The 18,398-nt window shown below is 44.2% G+C and overlaps 1 protein-coding gene across 2 annotated transcripts; it reads left to right on the forward strand.

Moving 5' to 3' along the window:
• Positions 1 to 481: 481 nt before the first annotated feature.
• FAM76A (family with sequence similarity 76 member A) lies at positions 482 to 18,071 on the forward strand. 2 transcript variants are annotated; one of them, XM_081015785.1, is made up of 10 exons: positions 483 to 643; positions 2,755 to 2,819; positions 3,669 to 3,723; positions 4,439 to 4,591; positions 5,418 to 5,575; positions 7,014 to 7,100; positions 7,675 to 7,806; positions 13,657 to 13,792; positions 14,603 to 14,704; positions 16,021 to 18,071. In XM_081015785.1, the coding sequence occupies exons 1-10, from the start codon at positions 563 to 565 to the stop codon at positions 16,105 to 16,107; spliced, it is 1,056 nt and encodes a 351-aa protein (XP_080871911.1). In that variant the 5' UTR covers positions 483 to 562; the 3' UTR covers positions 16,108 to 18,071. The 2 variants fall into 2 exon arrangements, with proteins under 2 accessions (XP_080871912.1, XP_080871911.1); XM_081015786.1 differs by lacking the exon at positions 7,675 to 7,806 and having other exon boundaries at positions 482 to 643.
• Positions 18,072 to 18,398: the final 327 nt, after the last annotated feature.

Here is an 18,398-nt window from a genome sequence, read left to right on the forward strand (position 1 = left end):
CGGGAGCGTAGAGGCAATTGACGGAGATGCAACTATAGAGTCACACGTTGTCTCAATACTTTCTATACTTCTGATCTAGTTTTGCCACTCAAACTTCCAGTTCGAGTTATATCAGTCCTGTTTTCCTCACAGAGATTCCACGCCGTACTTATGGGCAACACTAGCAAAAGGGAGGGCCCCCAGTTTTTACCACAGCAATAACCACAGGACAACATATTTCATATTGCACGTTACTCTACTATTTTCTCTGGCTGTCTCTATGGTTAAGGGTGACCCTAGTTGGTGCCGTGACGCCGCTCCCCTTGCGCAACCCCGGACGGAGGCACACCCGGTGACGCAGCTCCGCCCTTCCCTTCCCCGGCTTCTTCCCGCAACAACTCGAGCCCGCCCCGCCCTAAACCTCTGAGTGACGTCTCCGGAGAATCAATGAGCCTCCAGGTACGAACGGAGGCCCCGCCTCCGAAGCGGTGAGTGGCGCCGCCCACGACCAATGGCGCCGTAGGCAGGCGGGAGCGTCACGTCGGGTTGGGTTAGAGCTGCGCCTGTCAGTGCGGGCGGCGGGATGGCGGCGCTTTATGCTTGCACCAAGTGCCACCAGCGCTTCCCGTTCGAGGCGCTCAGCCAGGGACAGCAGCTCTGCAAGGTCAGGGCCAGGAACGGGCGGGGGCTGAGGGGGCGCGGGCGCCGTGGCGGTTAGGAGCGCGAGCTGTGAGCCGGAATCCCCCCCGCCGACCCTTCTCTTCCTCTCCCGTCGGAGCTCAGCTTAGCCGCCTCCTTGGGTGACCTTAGCCAGAACAGCTTCGCTCGGCCTCTAACCTCCTTCTGTCTGTCTCTCTCTGCCTCCTCCTCCCTGAGCCTCCAGTTCATGCTGGAATCAGAACAACACCGGCCTACCTCACAGGGTGGTTGTTGTTGTTGTGGCCGAGGCGTGCTGTAATCGAAGGGCAGCATTACTCGGCCTCCCCCCTCTCTCCCCCCCCCCCACAGGCCACCACGCCATATTGGAATCAACTGGCCTACCTCACAGGGTTGCTGTCATCATCCCTGACAAGCACGGCTGAGTCATGACGTATTCAAAGATCTTTGAAGGCTGGGTGAAGGGAATAAGAGAAATCATGATCAAAATCAGGATGCGTTTATATTCCTTGCAACTTTCTGCACAGGAGCTGTAGGTGCCACAGGGGGCATAATCTCCTGGATATCCATGCAGTAACTGTGTGAGGTAGGCTAGGTTTGAGAGTAAGGCCCAAGACTGTTCAGGGATCTTTGGGGTGAGCGGTGGGAATTCAAAGTCACGTCTCTGCGGTCCAGTGTCATATAGCTATTATACCACCACTCCGACTCTGGGACTGGTTTCTTCTTCTTCTTCAGGAAGTGCTTTGATGAAGACAATAGAAGGGGAAAGGAATGGAGCAAGAAGCCAAGACTTCAGTTATGTGCTCTTACCTGAGAGAAAGCCCCACTGAATGTAGTGGACCTTATTTCTGAGTAAACATTTCTGAGTAAACATTGGCCTATAGATTGTAGTAGGTGTTGTTGCTTAGGGAGGTGGTTTGGCAACCGGGTAGGAAGGCGCTTCTTGGGTTTGTGAGTGTACCCACAAATCCCACTTAACATAGCTTTAGTTATTTCCTGCATACATCCTTTGTGAAGTCAGAGTGTATTTGTTTATTCCTATTATTTGTATGCTTGTGCCTTGTGTGTTAGCTTCTTCTAATTGGGGTTCATTAAGAAAGATGTGGCCTGTGGCAGTATGTAGTTAGCATGTTTCATAAGTTATTCTTCAGCCAAACAGCTCCCAGGCAATTTCACAATAAAATCAATATAATCATAAAAGAAATACATTAAAGACCATATAACAGGACAAATGAGTCATATAATAAGATCAGGAATAAAGATGTTGGTGTCTCATCCTAGGCAATATTATTATTAGTTATTAGTTACCCAATTTGTATAACACCCTTCATTCGAAGATCTCAGGGCGGTTCACAACATAAAAAGAAAGAAAACCACAATATGTTATTGTTTTTATTAAATTTTTGTTTTATTAACTTGTTAAGTCACCTAAAAAGGGCATTCCTTAGGCAACTTACAATCAAGTTTAAAAACAATTGGATTTAAATGTACTGAAAGTAATTACTGACATCTTGCTCTTGTTTGTGTTTTGCACTCTTGCTTAAAGTTAAATGCTGCTTCTTATCTAATGTGGTATCTAACTACTGTTCCTTTGCTGCAATATGACTCTCTTCAGTGACTGATTACAATCAAGAGCAACAGTGAAGGAGCCATGATTTTCTTTATGAATCCCTATTAACATACTCATTGCTAAAGAGACACTATGTTGTTTTTCTTAGAAGAATTCCAGTTTTCTGTGCCACTAACAAAATACACAGATGAACTATAAAGAGAGGAGTTTTGACTCTGGAGACGATAACATTGTAAGATGACCCTGCATGTTGCACTAGTCGTCTTCTCTAGCTGGATGCTGTGTAAAGCAGTAGCCCTGTCTAATTGGTTCCTGGGCCAGAATACAAAAATCTGTTGTTTGATAGTTTGCCACTTTGAGTCATCGCTCTAGTACCTGCCTTCATCTTTATCACGATGGGATTTCTCTCTTCGCCATTCCTTGTCAGTATCTCACTCCTTAAGTTATGGGATGATACATTAGTGACAACCCGAACACCTTTTGTATGTTTTTGCCTTTCAATTCAATTCCCTAGATGTTTATAACTTTCAAAAATCTTTCTCTTTCAGGAATGTCGGATTGCACACCCCATTGTTAAATGTACTTATTGCAGAACTGAATTCCAGCAAGAGAGGTAAATACTTGCTCAGCCTTTTTACACTAGATTGTCTGGGTGGGTGGGGGAAATGGAACTGCCTTCTTTGAGTTATCTTAAATTGTGGCTTTTCATTGTTTGATTCCAAAACAAAGACTGCCTGTTCTGGTGCCTTCAGCATTTGTTGACTCTCCAAAACACTTGAGCTATTGTTTTAAACATAAGAGTGGTGCTTTGCCAGTCAGTCAGGGAGTCTGACTTTGTATCCAATAGCGAAAAATACTCGGCATTATTTTGCTAACTAATTCACACATCAGTTCAGAAGTGAACTCTATCAGAATCTGTTTCCAAGGATTGGAAGGCTTGGGATTGCAAGCTTGGACCATAGAAACATAGGAAGATGCCTTGTGCTGAGTCAGACCATTGGTCCACATAGCCCAGTATTGTCTGCTCTGACTGGCAGCAGCTGCCCAGGATTTTAGACATGGTTCTCTCCCATGTCCTTTTTGGAGATGCCAGGGATTTAATTTAGGACCTTTTTAATGCAAAGTAGAATTGCTATGTAGAATATAATTTGAAATAGCTTTGCACAACTCCAATTGAGTTGAACACTCATGAGCAACCCCTACTATTTTAAACAGGAGACAGCAAATCATTCTGTCTTTCTGCATTTTTATATATTGTGCATTTTTTTATTTCTTAAATTAAAATATTATAGAATTGGATCCAGAACTTAATAGTTACAAATTGACCATATCATGTAAGGCATAAATGGTATATAATTCATAAAGCGACAAAGTTACTTCTTTTTGCTTTATAATCTATAAATGCAGATCACGTTACATCATGTTTTCCTATCTTAATTTAAACTTTTTGTTGTTTTGCTAGCAAAACCAACACAATATGCAAGAAGTGTGCACAGAACGTGAAACTTTATGGGACGGTATGTTTCAGTCTTCTTTCCTTACGCACTGGAAGTTTATCTTAATTCCTATAGTATAGTGAAAGGGTGGGAAATCTATTCCTGCCAGTGGGCCAGATCCTTATCTTCCCACCCTGAGGACTAAATTTGCCAGGCAGGTGGATCCATCTACCTGTGTGTCAATCACCTGACATCATAGTCACATTGGGTGGCATTGCGCTTTGCAGCCCTGAATGTCAGCTAAACTGAGCAGGATCTAACTCCTGCTTGTCAGCTGGTGAGGGGATTGCATCCAGCTGCTATGGCCAGGGGAACTGGTGTGGCAGCCAATGCCAAATCAAACTCTATCCATCAGGTGACATCATCCTGCACTGCAATGACATCAACTAACTGGGTTTGGTTTGGCTTTTTTTAAAAAAAATGAACTCAGGAGAATTTGACTCCCTAGTGTGACAAGACTGACATGCAGGCTGGAAATTCCCCATTCCTGCTACAGTGGTTTAAAAGCAGAGGTGGGTGGAACTCTGGCCAGTTTCCAGTGGACCAGCAAGTGGAAGAAAAGGTCACAGCAAGCTTAGGGTAGTTAAATGTATGTAGTGTGTTTTTGGAAACTTATCCTGCTTAGTTGAGAGAAAGCAGGGAGGCAATGTTGAGAACACTGGAGCAAGTCTTGGCGATTGCATATATAATTAAAGTGCATCATTAATCTCTTTACAATTTTCTGGTTTTTTTACAGCCCAAACCATGCCAGTATTGCAATATAATTGCTGCATTTATTGGTAACAAGTGCCAGCGTTGTACAAACTCCGAGAAGAAGTATGGACCACCACATTCGTGTGAGCAGTGTAAGCAGCAGTGTGCCTTTGACAGGAAAGATGACAGGAAAAAAGTGAGTGCCTATATACATTCAGCATGGAAAGTGAAGAAGCTGTCTGCTGTGTGTAGATTCTGAGCACCAAAAGGCCATTTAACACATGATACAGTTAAAAGTATGTCCTACAGATGTTCCAGCTTTGCAGGGGGTTGGACTAGATAGCCCTTGTGCCCCTTCCAACTCTAAGATTCTGTGATTCTGTGTGCTCATCAGATTGCTCCCTACTGAGTCGTTGTTATGACTTTGGTATTGTCATTATTTTCACCATGTCAGGAGGTGGGGTACGCGTCAAAGTCAACTACCAAACATTAAGTCCCTCGCAATAGGGACTGAGGGACCTCCTCCTCATTGGCTCACTGCATTTCCTTGGAGTTTTTCTGCCTGTTGCAGGTGCCCACTGCCCTGATGTCTCCTTTGCTCAGTGAGACATGGATTCCACATGGGTTCCTGGCCAACATCTTGAGATCTGGCCGGGCATCCAGCATGAGAAGGAGTGAAACTTAAATTCACTGGTTTTAGGGGAAAGATTGTTGTGTGAATTGGCTTGTATCTTTATCACCAGTAATACATGGTGCCTTCCAGATGTCAGATACCAGCTCCTGTCAGTCCCAGCCAACATGGCCAGTTCTCAGAAAAACCGGGAGTTGTAGTCCAGCAATATCTAGAAGGCACCACATTGGCTACCCTTAAGTTGAAACGATCGTGACTATTTTGTTTCTAAATATGGTCTGTTTCAGAAGAGCTGCTTCTCAGTTCCATTTTGGCTGTTGTGCTTTTCCTTTTGTCCAGGAGAGTGTGTGATAACATCCTGCCTGTTTTGTCCCTTTTCTCATCTACCTAGGTGGATGGGAAGCTACTCTGCTGGCTTTGCACACTCTCCTATAAAAGAGTCTTGCAGAAGACCAAAGAGCAACGTAAGCACTTGAGCACCTCTTCCCGGACAAGCCTGCCGGAAAACGAACAGTATGGCCGACTCAGTGGTGGCACCCACTACAACAGGTAATGCGCTATCAGTGTAGCTCCCTTGGCAGCTTCACTCTCTGTGTGCACTCCTGGGGCATATGGAGGCGTATGCAGCAGAAAAGCAGGCTTGCTTTTTCTGGCCAAAGGATTGTGGCCATCCTACAGATCTTCAGTGGCCTTTTGAATTCTGAGATAGGATGTATACAAACATGCATGGAAAGATGCAAGGGTTCCATGAGAAGGCATGGAACGTTGGAAGCTGCTATTGGTCTATCTGGCTCCATATTGTCCACACTGATTGGCAGCAGCTCTCCAGGGTTTCAGACAGCAGTTTCTCCCAGCCCTAACTGGAGATGGCAAAACTGCCTTCTGCTGCAAAGTGAAGAAAAAAAAACTGTTTTCCCTGAACTCTGTCTGGGGGGAGAGGATGACACTTTGGCCCAAAATGTGTCTAATGCACTTCCACGGTGGGCTAGCTGCTAAAACTGTATGTTTGAATGCTTCTGTAGGGTAAAGCAATATGTTCTTGAATATTAGGATATGTTCCTCAAATCATTTATTAAGGGAGCTCTCAATAGCAGGCTGTTGCATTATGGTAAATAAGAAGTATTCGTCTTTTGGTGTGGTTTGCTTTTTCAGAGGACCAAAGTATGCGCTAACACATATTGCAGTTCTCTTGCTTTAAAAACAATAATAAACCCAAGCCACCTTTGGGTTTATTTGGGATTTAGAGCAGGGAGGTGATTAGGAGAGAAACAGCACTTGCCTGTCTATTTAAAAACTATTTTGACATTTAAGCAGGCATGGCCCACATTTCTTCCCAGCTGTGAGGACTGGAAACTTGCTGCTTTACTCTGTACTTCTGTACAAGTTGAGGAGCCTGTGCAGCAACTGGGAAGGTGGAAATCTTTAGTGGCATTGTAGTGCACTGCTGCTATTTAAAGTTTATTTTTTGATGAATTCTGCACCCGGTGCCACATGGGATCACAACATACACATTGCCCTGCTTAAATGTGTCTTGGAAACTGCTTGGCAAGGAAGTGTGTGAGTCGGGATAGCCTATTGGATACGATCAGGGTTTCTCTTTCTCATACATACATACATACATACATCCCATAAGTTACCTCACTGGGTTGTTGGGAGGATAAAGTGGGAGGAGGGTTTAATGTACCACTCCCAATAACAAGTGTTGCAGTTTTTTCTACTTTAGTCACAAATCCACAGCTTCGGCACATAACTAGTATTAAAATGTGTAGCCACTGAGTATGGTCAGGGTGTTCCCCCCTCTTTTTTTAACAGGTGCATTAAAGGTCATCTCATGTTTACTTCTGTTTAAGAAACCCTGCTGCTTTATCCACAAAGAGTTCTTTTTTTTTTAAGGAGCATACTGCAGTTATTGAAAACAACCAGAAAACTGTCTTGGAATTGCCAAACTTCTTAACGGTGTGTTTTGTTGCTTTGTTTCCTTTTGCAGCCAGAAAACATTATCTACATCTTCTATTCAGAATGAAATCCCAAAGAAAAAGCCCAAGTTTGATGCCATATCAGCCAATGGAGACAGGTGAGCGCCTTAAAATTTGGAAGTGCGGGTGGGTGGTCTGATCTGTTTTTAGTTTTAAAAGAAAAAGAATTAGAAAACTTTTCAGCACTTAGAGACTTAAAGAGTGAAACTTATCTTCTGGAGCTGCAAGGCTCTTGTGAACCAACTTTATCATTATGGGGAAAACGTTTGGCGATAGGTTGCATTTCTTTTGCATGGTTATACATGCAGTTTTGGGATTCCAGACTATGCTGTTAAATTAGGCAGTGCAGAATAGAAATATATTAGAGAAAAGAAAGCTACTGTCAAGCAAGATCATACTTTTAAAAAGAGACCCACTTTACCCCCATCTGTTGTTTTGGGAGAAGGAAAGCCTCTGCCAATCTCTGAAATCTGTAGCTTCTGTTCTGTGACTGCTGTGTGCAAAAAAATGTGTTGGTTCCCCCCCCCTCCCCAGCAAGTGACATAGTAGGGTAGGTTTGGGTTTCCCTGACACTTAAAATCAGGAAAGAATGAGGAGGGGGGCGGGGTGTAGTTAGCATTGACGCTCTTGATGTGCATATTTTCATTCCTCCCTTTCCTCTCTAATTCTCAGCGTTCCTTCCTCTCCCGAGATGCTTTGCCCCCCTATCCAGAGTGCCCCGTCCGTGTTGGTGCAGTGGGCTGCTTCCCAACAGAGTCTCGGTGCCCATGATTGTCCTGTTTCTCAAGGCACTGACATCCTGAAGTGAGATCACCTATCATTTTCTCCCCCACCCGTTTCCTCCCCAACCCTGGGAATTGTCTCATTTTATGGAAGCAATCCATGCTCTTGGATTTCCTCCTAAAGCATATCATTCCAGGAGCGTGGGCCAGACTGTAGGCCAGGACTTCTAAGTGTGTAGGTAATTTGTTGGCAATTGCTTTATTAACCATCACTTGAAGGTCTGGTCTAGTTCCATGTTACAACTCTCCTGTCACTCCCTCATTGTCTGTGATGGCTACATTTAGAAATATCAAGGCATGAAATCCATGTGCGGAGACAATATTGTACTATACACTAATATCGAACTCCTTATTCTAGTGTGCGTTCTCATAGAGCCAAGGGGGCATTATCCACACACAAGAGGGAGATACTGGCAGGATTTGTTTTTTATATATTTATAGAATTTATATCCTGCCCTCTTCCTCCCAAAGTTGCCCAGGGTGACAAACAGGTGGTAAAACAATAAAAACATCTCCAGTGTGGATGCAGATGGGGAAAGGTCTCCACTTAAAACGCTTGTTGAAAACAGAAGTTCTTCAGTAGGCCCTGAACAGACAACCCGAGTGGGTGCCTGTCTAATATTTAAGGGGAAGGAATTCCAAAAAGGAGGTGCCATAACGCTAAAGGACCAATTCCTGTATTGTGAGGAAATAGACCTCCTGACAAGATTATATCTGCAGGAGGCCCTCGCCAAGAGAACTCGGTAATCAATTGGATTTATAAAGAGAATCCTGAACCCAAGCTATGTAGGGCTTTATTCATCAAAACAAGCACCTTAAACATACCCCAGTAGCTAATTGGCAGCAAGTGCAAGTCTTTCAAGAGTGAGGTGATGTGTTGGCCATGTCCTGCCCCAGTGAACAGTCGAGCTGCCACATTTTGCACCAAGTGGAGCTTCCAGACCAACCTCAAGGGCGGCCCCACATAGAGCACATTGCAGTAATTCAGCCTGGAGGTTACCAGTGCTTGAGAGAACCCCAATGCTTGCAAAAGTACAAAAAGCCACCAACAGCCTTTAGGAAAAGAAAGCTTTAAATTTTGCTACTTTGATAGTGATTTCCTTAATGGAGCCTGACAAAAGGAGGGAAGTGTAACATTTATCAGATCTGCCTGGGAATTCAGTTAAAATAGTTAAAATATATAAGGAACAGATGTCCTTATAATATAAGTAATATAGTAATACATGCTCAATGGTTTCAATGCTTGACCGACAAAAGCTAGACACATTGATTATGAGGAATGTATGAGGATCTCCTTTCCAATAGAGTAAATGGTAAGGTATTAAAGCCAGCTATGGTATTTAGAAATTTCAAAAGTACCATATTCACTTGAGTCTAATGTGTCATCAAATCTAATGCACACCTTAATTTTCACAACGTAATTTGGCCAAAAAAGATGAGCATTAGATTAGAGAAAATACAGTATACAGATAATCAGCTGGAATGAAGTTTTTGCTACAGTTTCCAGCTGCTGAGTAGCATGCAGTTTGAACTTTATCCTTTTGGAGAGCTACATCCCAGATTTGTTGTTTAATCATATCTGTAGCTCCCAAGGTCAGAGCTGAGGGGCTGAACTCATATAATTTTTTCGCCTCTGTAGCTCTCTCCCAGCTAGAGAAGTTGTCTGATAAAGTAAATGGAGCTAAACTAGAGGGATTAGGATTTCACTTGAGGCAGTGGATAATTTTGTAGAACCATGCATATGCTTCAAGTGGGACTGTACCAGATTCCACTCTTGAGTAAGGCGTTTGGATTGCTGTGTGGGATGCCATAGATGCTGCATAGGCATTTGGACTGTATGGCTTTCTCACTGACTCCAGCACCCCCCACCCCAGCACCACTTCCTGCAATGTGTGGATAACAGAACAAAACAACTTTACAGGGCCTTTGTGAGAATTACTGAGCCAATGTGCATGAAGCCATTTGGAGCACTTGAAACATACTAGATATGATGTTCATGGCATGACCACAATTCATGTGCATTTTATCATTCTATTTAACACAAATGGCTCCCAGGTGTTTAGAAACCCTGGAAATTCAGGATCCCAAAATGCTTGGATACCTCCCTGAGTATTGGAGGCTCCCCCACTGCAGGAAACCTTAAACACACAGAGCTAGTGCGTGTCCTCTCCTCTCCATCCATAAGACAAGATACTGTATTACTGAATCTATATCAAGTTTCAGTGATTAGAGCAGTAAGAATAAAGGCTTGTATATGTATGCTTGATTTAATTCTTATTGCTCTAATAATCACTCTATATTCTGTACACCTAAACCTACTAGACCATGGCGTACATGCTATGATTTCGAAACGACTATCTAAGGAAGAGAGTGCAGTTTTTTAGCACAGACCTGCAATTTCTCCTCATTGCCACGGGAGGGCAGGCAGAAACCAGCATAAAGAAATCACAGGTTTGTTGTGATCCATAAGAATTGGGGTTTGTGAGCAACCTGGCTGGAACTAGCCTTTCAGCCGGGTCTGTTAGGCTCTTGTCACCTGCTATATTCTGGATGGTGTAGCAGAAAACTTTGCAAAAACTGCACAGTTGAGATCCAGCAGCACCCAGAGCAGGCATGGGGAACCTCTGGCCCTCTTGAAATTGCTGGATCAAGGGCCAAGGCTGATTCGGTTCAGCAACATCTGAAGGGCCAAAGGTTCCCCACACTTTATCTAGAGGCTCCCTGGTTCCACAGCTCCCATTTCTCATTTCACAGCAAACTTGCACAATTTGCAACCCGCCAAGCTTATGGCAGCCTGTTACTATACCTCCTGTTTTTGCTGCCTGCCTGGGACTGACAAAGGGTGGGTCGGTGAGTTATGAAGCTGATGGACTGCATGGTGTGTCTCAAGCTGAAGAGCCCGTTCAGTAGTTAGGAAGGTGGACATTTTTGGCAGCGTTGTACAGTGCTGCCTGCCTCACTTAAGGCTGGTCAGTATGGTGAGGGAAAAAACCCTGAAGTTCCAAGGGAGTCCTCGTCTGCCCTGTGATTGCTTTGCCTGACCTCCCTTCGAGGACTCTGGGTCTCAAGTTATTTGGAAATGAGCGATATTACATAAGCGCAGTCTTGTACTGAGCGGCTTGCCTGGTAACCATAGGCAAGCCAGGTATTCCATGGAGGTCATATGGGGTGAACGTGGCCCTGCGGGTATCTCTGTCTGGCCCTCAGGACTCTCCCCAGGCCTTCACCTGCCCAGCTTTCTACTCTTAAGGAGTGGTTTGATTCCTGGCCAAGTTGTGTACGTTGAAGACAGCAAGCAGACACTTCCGCAGTCGCAGGAGTGGCTGTGGTTGTACCTTTGTACAGCCTGCTTCACAATAATGCTTCCCCGTGTTAATGTAGGTGTGGCTCCTAGTTCAGATGGAGGGTGCTTGCTTGTGTGTAGGAGAAATTGACTGTGAATGGACCCTTCACAGATAGATAAAACAATGGTTTCTGAAAACGGGGTATTGCTGGAAAACCTCACCTTCCCACTCTCATTTTAGCTACTTCTTTTTCTGTTCTTTGACTTCTGTAATGAAAGTGCTGTCAACAGAGTTGAAATACTGTCTCTCTCTTTACTGTCTCCCCCAAGAACTTTCACTATTTCATAGGGTTCCTCTTTCCATTTGTGTGGTTCTTTCTGTCTCTAGTATTAATATTTAGGTTTCATTAAATGGGTTGTTAAATCTGGACCAAGGCAGTAGTTACACCTGCTGAAATCCATGTGACTTGATAAGTAAGTTTTGATCTTAAGTGGAAATAATAAGTGTGCCGTACTTGGTCTGGATCCACCTTCTGCAGATTCCCCATGATTTGGGACAACAACAACAACAACAACTTATACCCCACCCATCTGACTGGGTTGCCCCAGCCACTCAGGGTAGCTTCCAACACAATATTAAAAAATACAAATTTACATCAGGGGTAGCAGTGACTCTTTGCATATCCAAAATTTGCATGGGATAGTAATGCAGTAGCATTTATGGTGTGTTGTGTTCATGTTGGGTTTCAAACCTAACCTGAAAAAGCAGTGATTGTGTTCCTCATGGGGAACATGTTCATGCTGCTGCTGGGAATCTTGGTCTCTTTGATCTCCAAGGGCAAAGAGTGCATCCCCAAATGCACTTGGGGATATATTACTACTCTGCTTTACCAATGAAACAATGGACAAACACACTTTGACTAAAGTTTGACGAGGACATATCAAGGTACATTGTTGCCTGCAAGCCATCAATTGGCCATTCGTGTCTTCACTGCAGATTTAAAGTAGCTTGGTAGTCTGGGAACTGTAGTGCGGCAAGGGTGGATTCCCAGGATTCTTTGGAAGAAGCCGGGAGAACAGAGGTGGGGAACCCGGTGCCCTCCTGAGGTTGTTGGACTCCAAATCCCATCAGCTCCAAACAACATAGCCAGTAGTCAGAGACAAGTATAGTTGCAGTCTCACAGCACCTAGAGGGCTACAGGATTCCCATCGCTGCCATATATGTTTGTGGTATAGATATGCCCTTGTTGAGGGTGTTTAGAAAACCTCATGCCATATCCACTTCTTGGCTTTTGATTCTCCTTACTGTCTTATCCCTCCCTCTCTCTGCATGTGAAACAGCATTCTTTAACATCCCACATTTTTGGCCACTGAATGTTACAACATGAAGAATACCAAAGCACATGAACTCATTTTGCACAGTGTAGAAGATCCATGGCTCAGAATTTTTCTAAGCTGCTCTTTGGTGGTGTGTTCACAATAGTGTTTCTCACCCTGCCTTAAAGCTGCTATATTGAATATGGGAAGCCGATTGGGATGTTGAGCTTTAGGACTAGGCTGATAGCAATGCACTGAAATTCAACAAAGACAGGTATGCACAGGTGTGCTAAATAGTGCAGAGAAACTCCAAACAGAGAAAATTGATGCTGTACTGAAGATTTAACAGGAATCCACACGGAAAAGGATAATATCATACAGCTGCAAACAAGGGGGAAGATAGAAGTTTAGGAGAACTGCTTATTAGTTCATTTTGTGTAAAGAGAGTGATAAGATCAAGAAAGACGCATAGCGTTCTTCCCTCTTCGCAGGATGTACAATGATAATGGTTTAGATGCAATGCAGATCAACCTATGCATATTTACTTGGAAGTAAGTTGAATTCAACAGTGCTAGCACTCAAGGAAGCATGCATAGGATTGGAGCCATAGCTGTTGTCCCCTTTGTCGTGAAGAGTGTTGGATACACATCAAATATTAGCTAAACTTTTGCAATGGTAATTGGCCAAAGAAGAAGGTGGGATTGTCTATGTTGTCATTTTAAAAGGGGGGGGGGGACACAAAATGCCCCTGGCACAATTTAAATATGTAGTTGGAGCAGCATGCTTTTGACAAATAGGTCAAGCATGCCACACAGACCCTCCATATGTGTCTGAACTATAACTCCCATTATCCCTGGCCTTTGGTCTGACTTGCTGGGCTGATAGAAGTAGGAGTTCAGCCACTTTTGGAGGGTCAGAGATATCCTGCATCTGATGCTGCACGTATGTGTAAATTTAATTATTGTAGATCACCCTAAATACATATCCTCTGAATCAGCCTTTCCAGCCTTGGGTCCCCATATGTTGTTGGTCTACTGTTCCTTTCATCCTTGACCATTGGCTGTGGTCAGCAACATCTGGGGACTCAAGGTTGGGAAGGGTTTCTCCAAACACATTTCACTGAATGATGATAACTAGATGACCGTGGGGGACTTTGCAGGCTTTCCTGTTAGCCTGTGGGACTGACCTCTCTTGTTCACGGCTTACCATCCCATCTGAACTGGAGCCCAGGGATGAGTAATTAATGATCTCCCCCTTACTGTCTCTTTATAGCTTTTCTCCAGACCTTGCCTTGGACTCTCCTGGCACCGACCACTTTGTCATCATAGCCCAGCTGAAAGAGGAAGTGGCTACTCTCAAGAAAATGCTGCACCAAAAGGATCAGATGATCCTGGAGAAAGAGAAGAAGGTAACGTCCCCTTTGAGCCACCTCCCGGTGAGACAATGGGGCATTTTATTGTAATCTATTCTTATTTTGCTTCCTAAGGAAGGTGAGGAGAGCTAGAGCTGGATCTTTCATAATATCGCTACAGATAAAAAGGTAGTTAAAAGCTATCAGGGTAGACTAAACAACAAGCCATCTCTATAAGTCTTGAGCTAGTGTTGAAATGATTGTCACATTGCCACCTGTTGTGTTTGGAGGATGGCATTCTGTAGTTGGGGTGCCACCACAGAGAAGACTCTCTCCCTGTCTGCTGCATATTGAAATTACCCTGGCAGCAGAACATGGAGAAGAGCTTCCTCTGAAGATCTCAAGACATGGGCAGGATGGTGTAAGGAGAGGTGCTCTTGTGGGTGTTTGGATCCCAAGCTGAAAGATGGTTGGGCACTGGTTGTGTTTCATAATTTTGGAAGTTAAGCCATAAGGCAGTCTTCAGGAACCTGGTGCCCTCCAGATATTCTGGATTATAACTCCCATAAGCCTCAGCCAGCACAGCAACAGCTGATAGGAGTTGTAGTCCAAAACATCTGGAGGGCACCAGGTTGGCAAAGGTTCTGGAAGAATTTTGTTGGATCTCAGCTATGTTCCTGCTTCATTTTTCAAGCTAAATATATATGGAATTTAATAAAACTCCTTATCACCTTGTTCCCAGGTGGCAGCCCTGCAGCTTATTTAGCATACTGGATTTCTACAAGGATATCTCCCATTTTATGGCAAATATTAATTGCAAATGAATTTTAACTGCTTTGATTTCTTTGGCTTGTGTGTGTTCTGCAGATAACTGAACTGAAGGCTGATCTGCAGTACCAAGAATCCCAGATGAGGGTGAAAATGAACCAGATGGAAAAGACTCACAAGGAAGTCACAGAACAATTGCAGGTAACTTTGTTTAACTTGGTCCATTAATTAGCATTCACAGGACTGATTGGATGCTGAGAACACTGTGACCAGCTCTGCAAACCTTTGCATTGTTAGATCGACTAATATTCTACTCTGGATTTCTAACAATTCAATACCTTTGGCCCATTTAGTTCATTGTTGCCTGTGCTGATTGGCAGCAGCATTCCAGATTTTCAGACAGGTATCTTTCTGAGTCCTACATAAAGATACGGAGGGCTGCATCATAAGAACATAAGAAGAGTCTGCTGGATCAAGCCAGTAGCCCATCTAGTCCAGCATCCTGTTCTCACAGTGGCCAAGCAGATGCCTGTGTCAGAACCCTGCAAGCAGGATCTGAGCTCACAAGAGCACTCTCCCCTTTTGTGGTTTCTAGCTGTGTTCAGAAGCATTCCTGCCTCCAACTGTGGAGGCAGAACATAGCCAATATGGCTAGGAGAAATCAATAGCCTTATCCTCCATGAATTCATCTAGTCCTCTTTTAAAGCTATCTAAGTCGGTGCGCCTCCTTGCCTCCTAGCTTGGCATCATTTACCGAGAAGTGGTATCCTTTACACAGGGGGTGCTGTGGTCTAAACCACGGAGCCCCTTGGGCTTGCCAGTTACTGTGATGGGCTGAGCTCCCGTTGCTCTGTCCCCGGTTCTGCCAACCAGCAGTTCAAAAGCACACAGTTCAAAAGTGCAAATAGGTACTGCTGCAGCGGGAAGGTAAACGGTGCTGCCGTGTGCTCTGGCACTCATCATGGTGTCCCCTTGCACCAGAAGTTGTTTAGTCATGCTGGCCACATGACTCAGAAAGCTGTCTGCAGACAAACACTGGGTCCCTCGCCCTCCTTTGACTGGACTTAACCATCCAGGCATCCTTTACCTTTACCTATCATTTATTCTGACTGGCAGCAGCTCTCCAAGGTTTCAGAAAGGGGGCGTTCCCAGCAGTACCTAGAGGCAATAGGGATTGAACTTGGGACATCCTGCATATAACTGAGCTCCAACCCTTTCCCAAGGGTCGCACTCTCAGGGGTGTGCATGTTGGATCATATTGCTTATATCCCTGGTTGTGTGAATGCATCAGTGCCTTCCTCATGATGACTGGGAGAATTGCAGGATAGATTGCTTTGCATAATTTATTCAGGTTGCAGAACTGAGCTTTTGTCAGTGCAGAACTCCTCTCCCCTCTCCCCTCCCCCCAAGTTCTTTTATTCTTTTCCAGTCCAGGATTCTGTGTAAATTGGCAGCAGTTATGCTGCCTGGGACTACTTCCCAACCCATTCAAGTAACACATGGAATTCCTCCAACAGGCCAAGAACCGAGAGCTCCTGAAACAAGCCGCAGCTTTATCCAAGGGGAAGAAAACGGAGAAGTCAGGAGCAATAACCTCCCCTTAAACACTGCCTGGGAGCTCCTCCGGCAGTAAGGCTGCAAACCCAGCTGGTTGGGTTGGAATCCTTCCAGAACCTCATTTTGATTGTTGTTGCGATGGACGTGGTGGAAGCCTCTGCGTCTGACCATTCAATAGCATGCTTGAGGTGTTGGATTTTCCACATCTTGTTCTCCTGTCCTAGTACAGCGATGAGGGTGGCTGGGGGAAGCATCCCTCCAAGCCTACCAACAAATACTTTCAATGTCAGGGTTTTCCCATTCAGTTTTACTACCACTCCCTCGAGTCGGTAAGGGAAACAGGGCTTGGGATAGGATCCCTCCACGGACTTCTCCTGCTTTCTCTCCTCCCCTCCCCCCAAGGCATTTAACGTCCTGCCTGAGTATAGCCTTTTAAAGAGCAGTACCTAACTTTGCTTACTCGTAAGAATGCTTGCATTTTGCTCTAGTATGCAGAGCTCCTCTCAAATGTTTCCCTTACGTCTGTATAATTGGGGGACGTTAAACCAGATGGAGGTTTAATGCAGCAACTGTGTATCAGGAATTCTGGAGGCTGAAGGGCCTCTTGGAAAAAATACTGGGGACATTAATTTGGAAGAAAGGGGGTTGATGAATTGCAATTTTGCTTATTCAGTTGTTGTTGTCGTCGTCATCACTTATATGGCATTGGTTCTTTGAGAATTAGGATTCAGTCCCTGATTAAGATTTGCCTGCTTTTTCTCCTAGTCCCCCAACCCCTTTTGTCTGGAATTGGGAGGGGAGGAAGGGAGCCTTTTCCTAAGACCAGTGGTTGGGTGAGGCCAGTCCCCAATAATGTGGTGGTAACTGGGCCGTAACAAGGCCCAATTCTGCAGAGTTTTGAGGAAGTTGGGTGGAGATCAGGCACCATGTTTCCAGCTAACTTGGCAGCAGAACAAAGAGGTGTGAGGGAAGAAGGTTGTGTTAGTTTTTTTTTTCAAGATGATGGCTTTTGCAGGAGAAAGAAGCTTCTGGGAGTGCCAGCAAGGCCAAGAGACCCCTACCCCAATTAGAGGAGAGATGGGATGAACTGCAGCTGTTTGAACCCTGCCCCTCAAGGCATCTCTTTGGAAATAGCAAGCCGTTCAAATACAGTTGAGATCCAGGCAAGGTATTTGGCCAGGTTGCTCCTTTGTACAGAGCCCAGTCCGAAATAATGGGGGACACCCCCCCCCTTTATGGACATGCACCTAACACAGCAATCTGAGGTGGTGTGAGATTAACTTTCTATAAGATAAATAGAGCGATATTTGCTGCAGATGGGCTTTTATGGATATTTTAAAATATATAAATATATGGGATGATTTTTTCCCCAGTAGCACTTTGAAAGACCTACAAGCCTTGGAACGTGGAAGAAAGAATATTGAAACGTGCACTCTGCTGTGGGTTATTTATTTTTTAGTCTTTTTTTGCTTTGTTTAAAAGACATTGTACATTAAGAATTCATTGCACCAGAAGGAGTTGTAGCAGCAGAAGCCTAATTTTTATATTCAAGAACATTTTTAGGAAAAAGAAATTTAAGCGGGAGTGGTTTTTAGCTTCCTCAGCCTACAGAAAATGAAGACAAGGAGAAGGATTTTTTCCTGTAAATTGTGTCTTTTTTCTTAACTGTGACACCTTGATCATGCATTTAAGTGGGTGATTTATAGTGATGCTGTTTTTCTTTCTTTCTATGTTTGTAACATTGGCAATCTTTAAAAAAAGTTGCATTGATTTGTACAAAATAAATGTAAAAAAAAAATGGTTTGGGGAAGAGGGGGGGATCTTTTGGTGGTTTCATGTTTCGATATTTTGCCTATGCCTTTCTTGGTTGAGTCGGCAAAGATAAACCATTCCCCCCCCCCGGCATGGGCCTGATCCAGGCGCAGGTGATCAGCATGAAGCACAAAGACCTTTTGGTGCTACTGTGGGATTTGATGTATGTAGAGGATTAAACAGTATTTTCTGTATTGAAGGTTTCTTGTTTGATATGTCTCCTTCAGTCTTGTCACATTACTGTAGCTATCGTCACTTGTTTAAAAAAAAGTAGGGTGGGGGGGTGACAGCTAGTCTATCAGATTTTTTAAAATCCTACAAACATTGAGTCCTTGATCATTTTTCTTTTCCATGCAGGGAAGTTTCATGAGCTGAACTGGAATAACCCAAGTGAGGAAAGGAGTGAAGTTCTCTACAAAGCGACACAAAAAATCTCAGACTCCCACTAAATTTAAGTACACAACATGAGAAATGCATATCCTGCCCCCACCACCTTTTTTAAAATGTTTCACTGAAGAAGGCATAT

Source organism: Podarcis pityusensis, assembly GCF_964106645.2.
Source record: "Podarcis pityusensis genome assembly, chromosome: 8".
NCBI lineage: Eukaryota > Metazoa > Chordata > Lepidosauria > Squamata > Lacertidae > Podarcis > Podarcis pityusensis.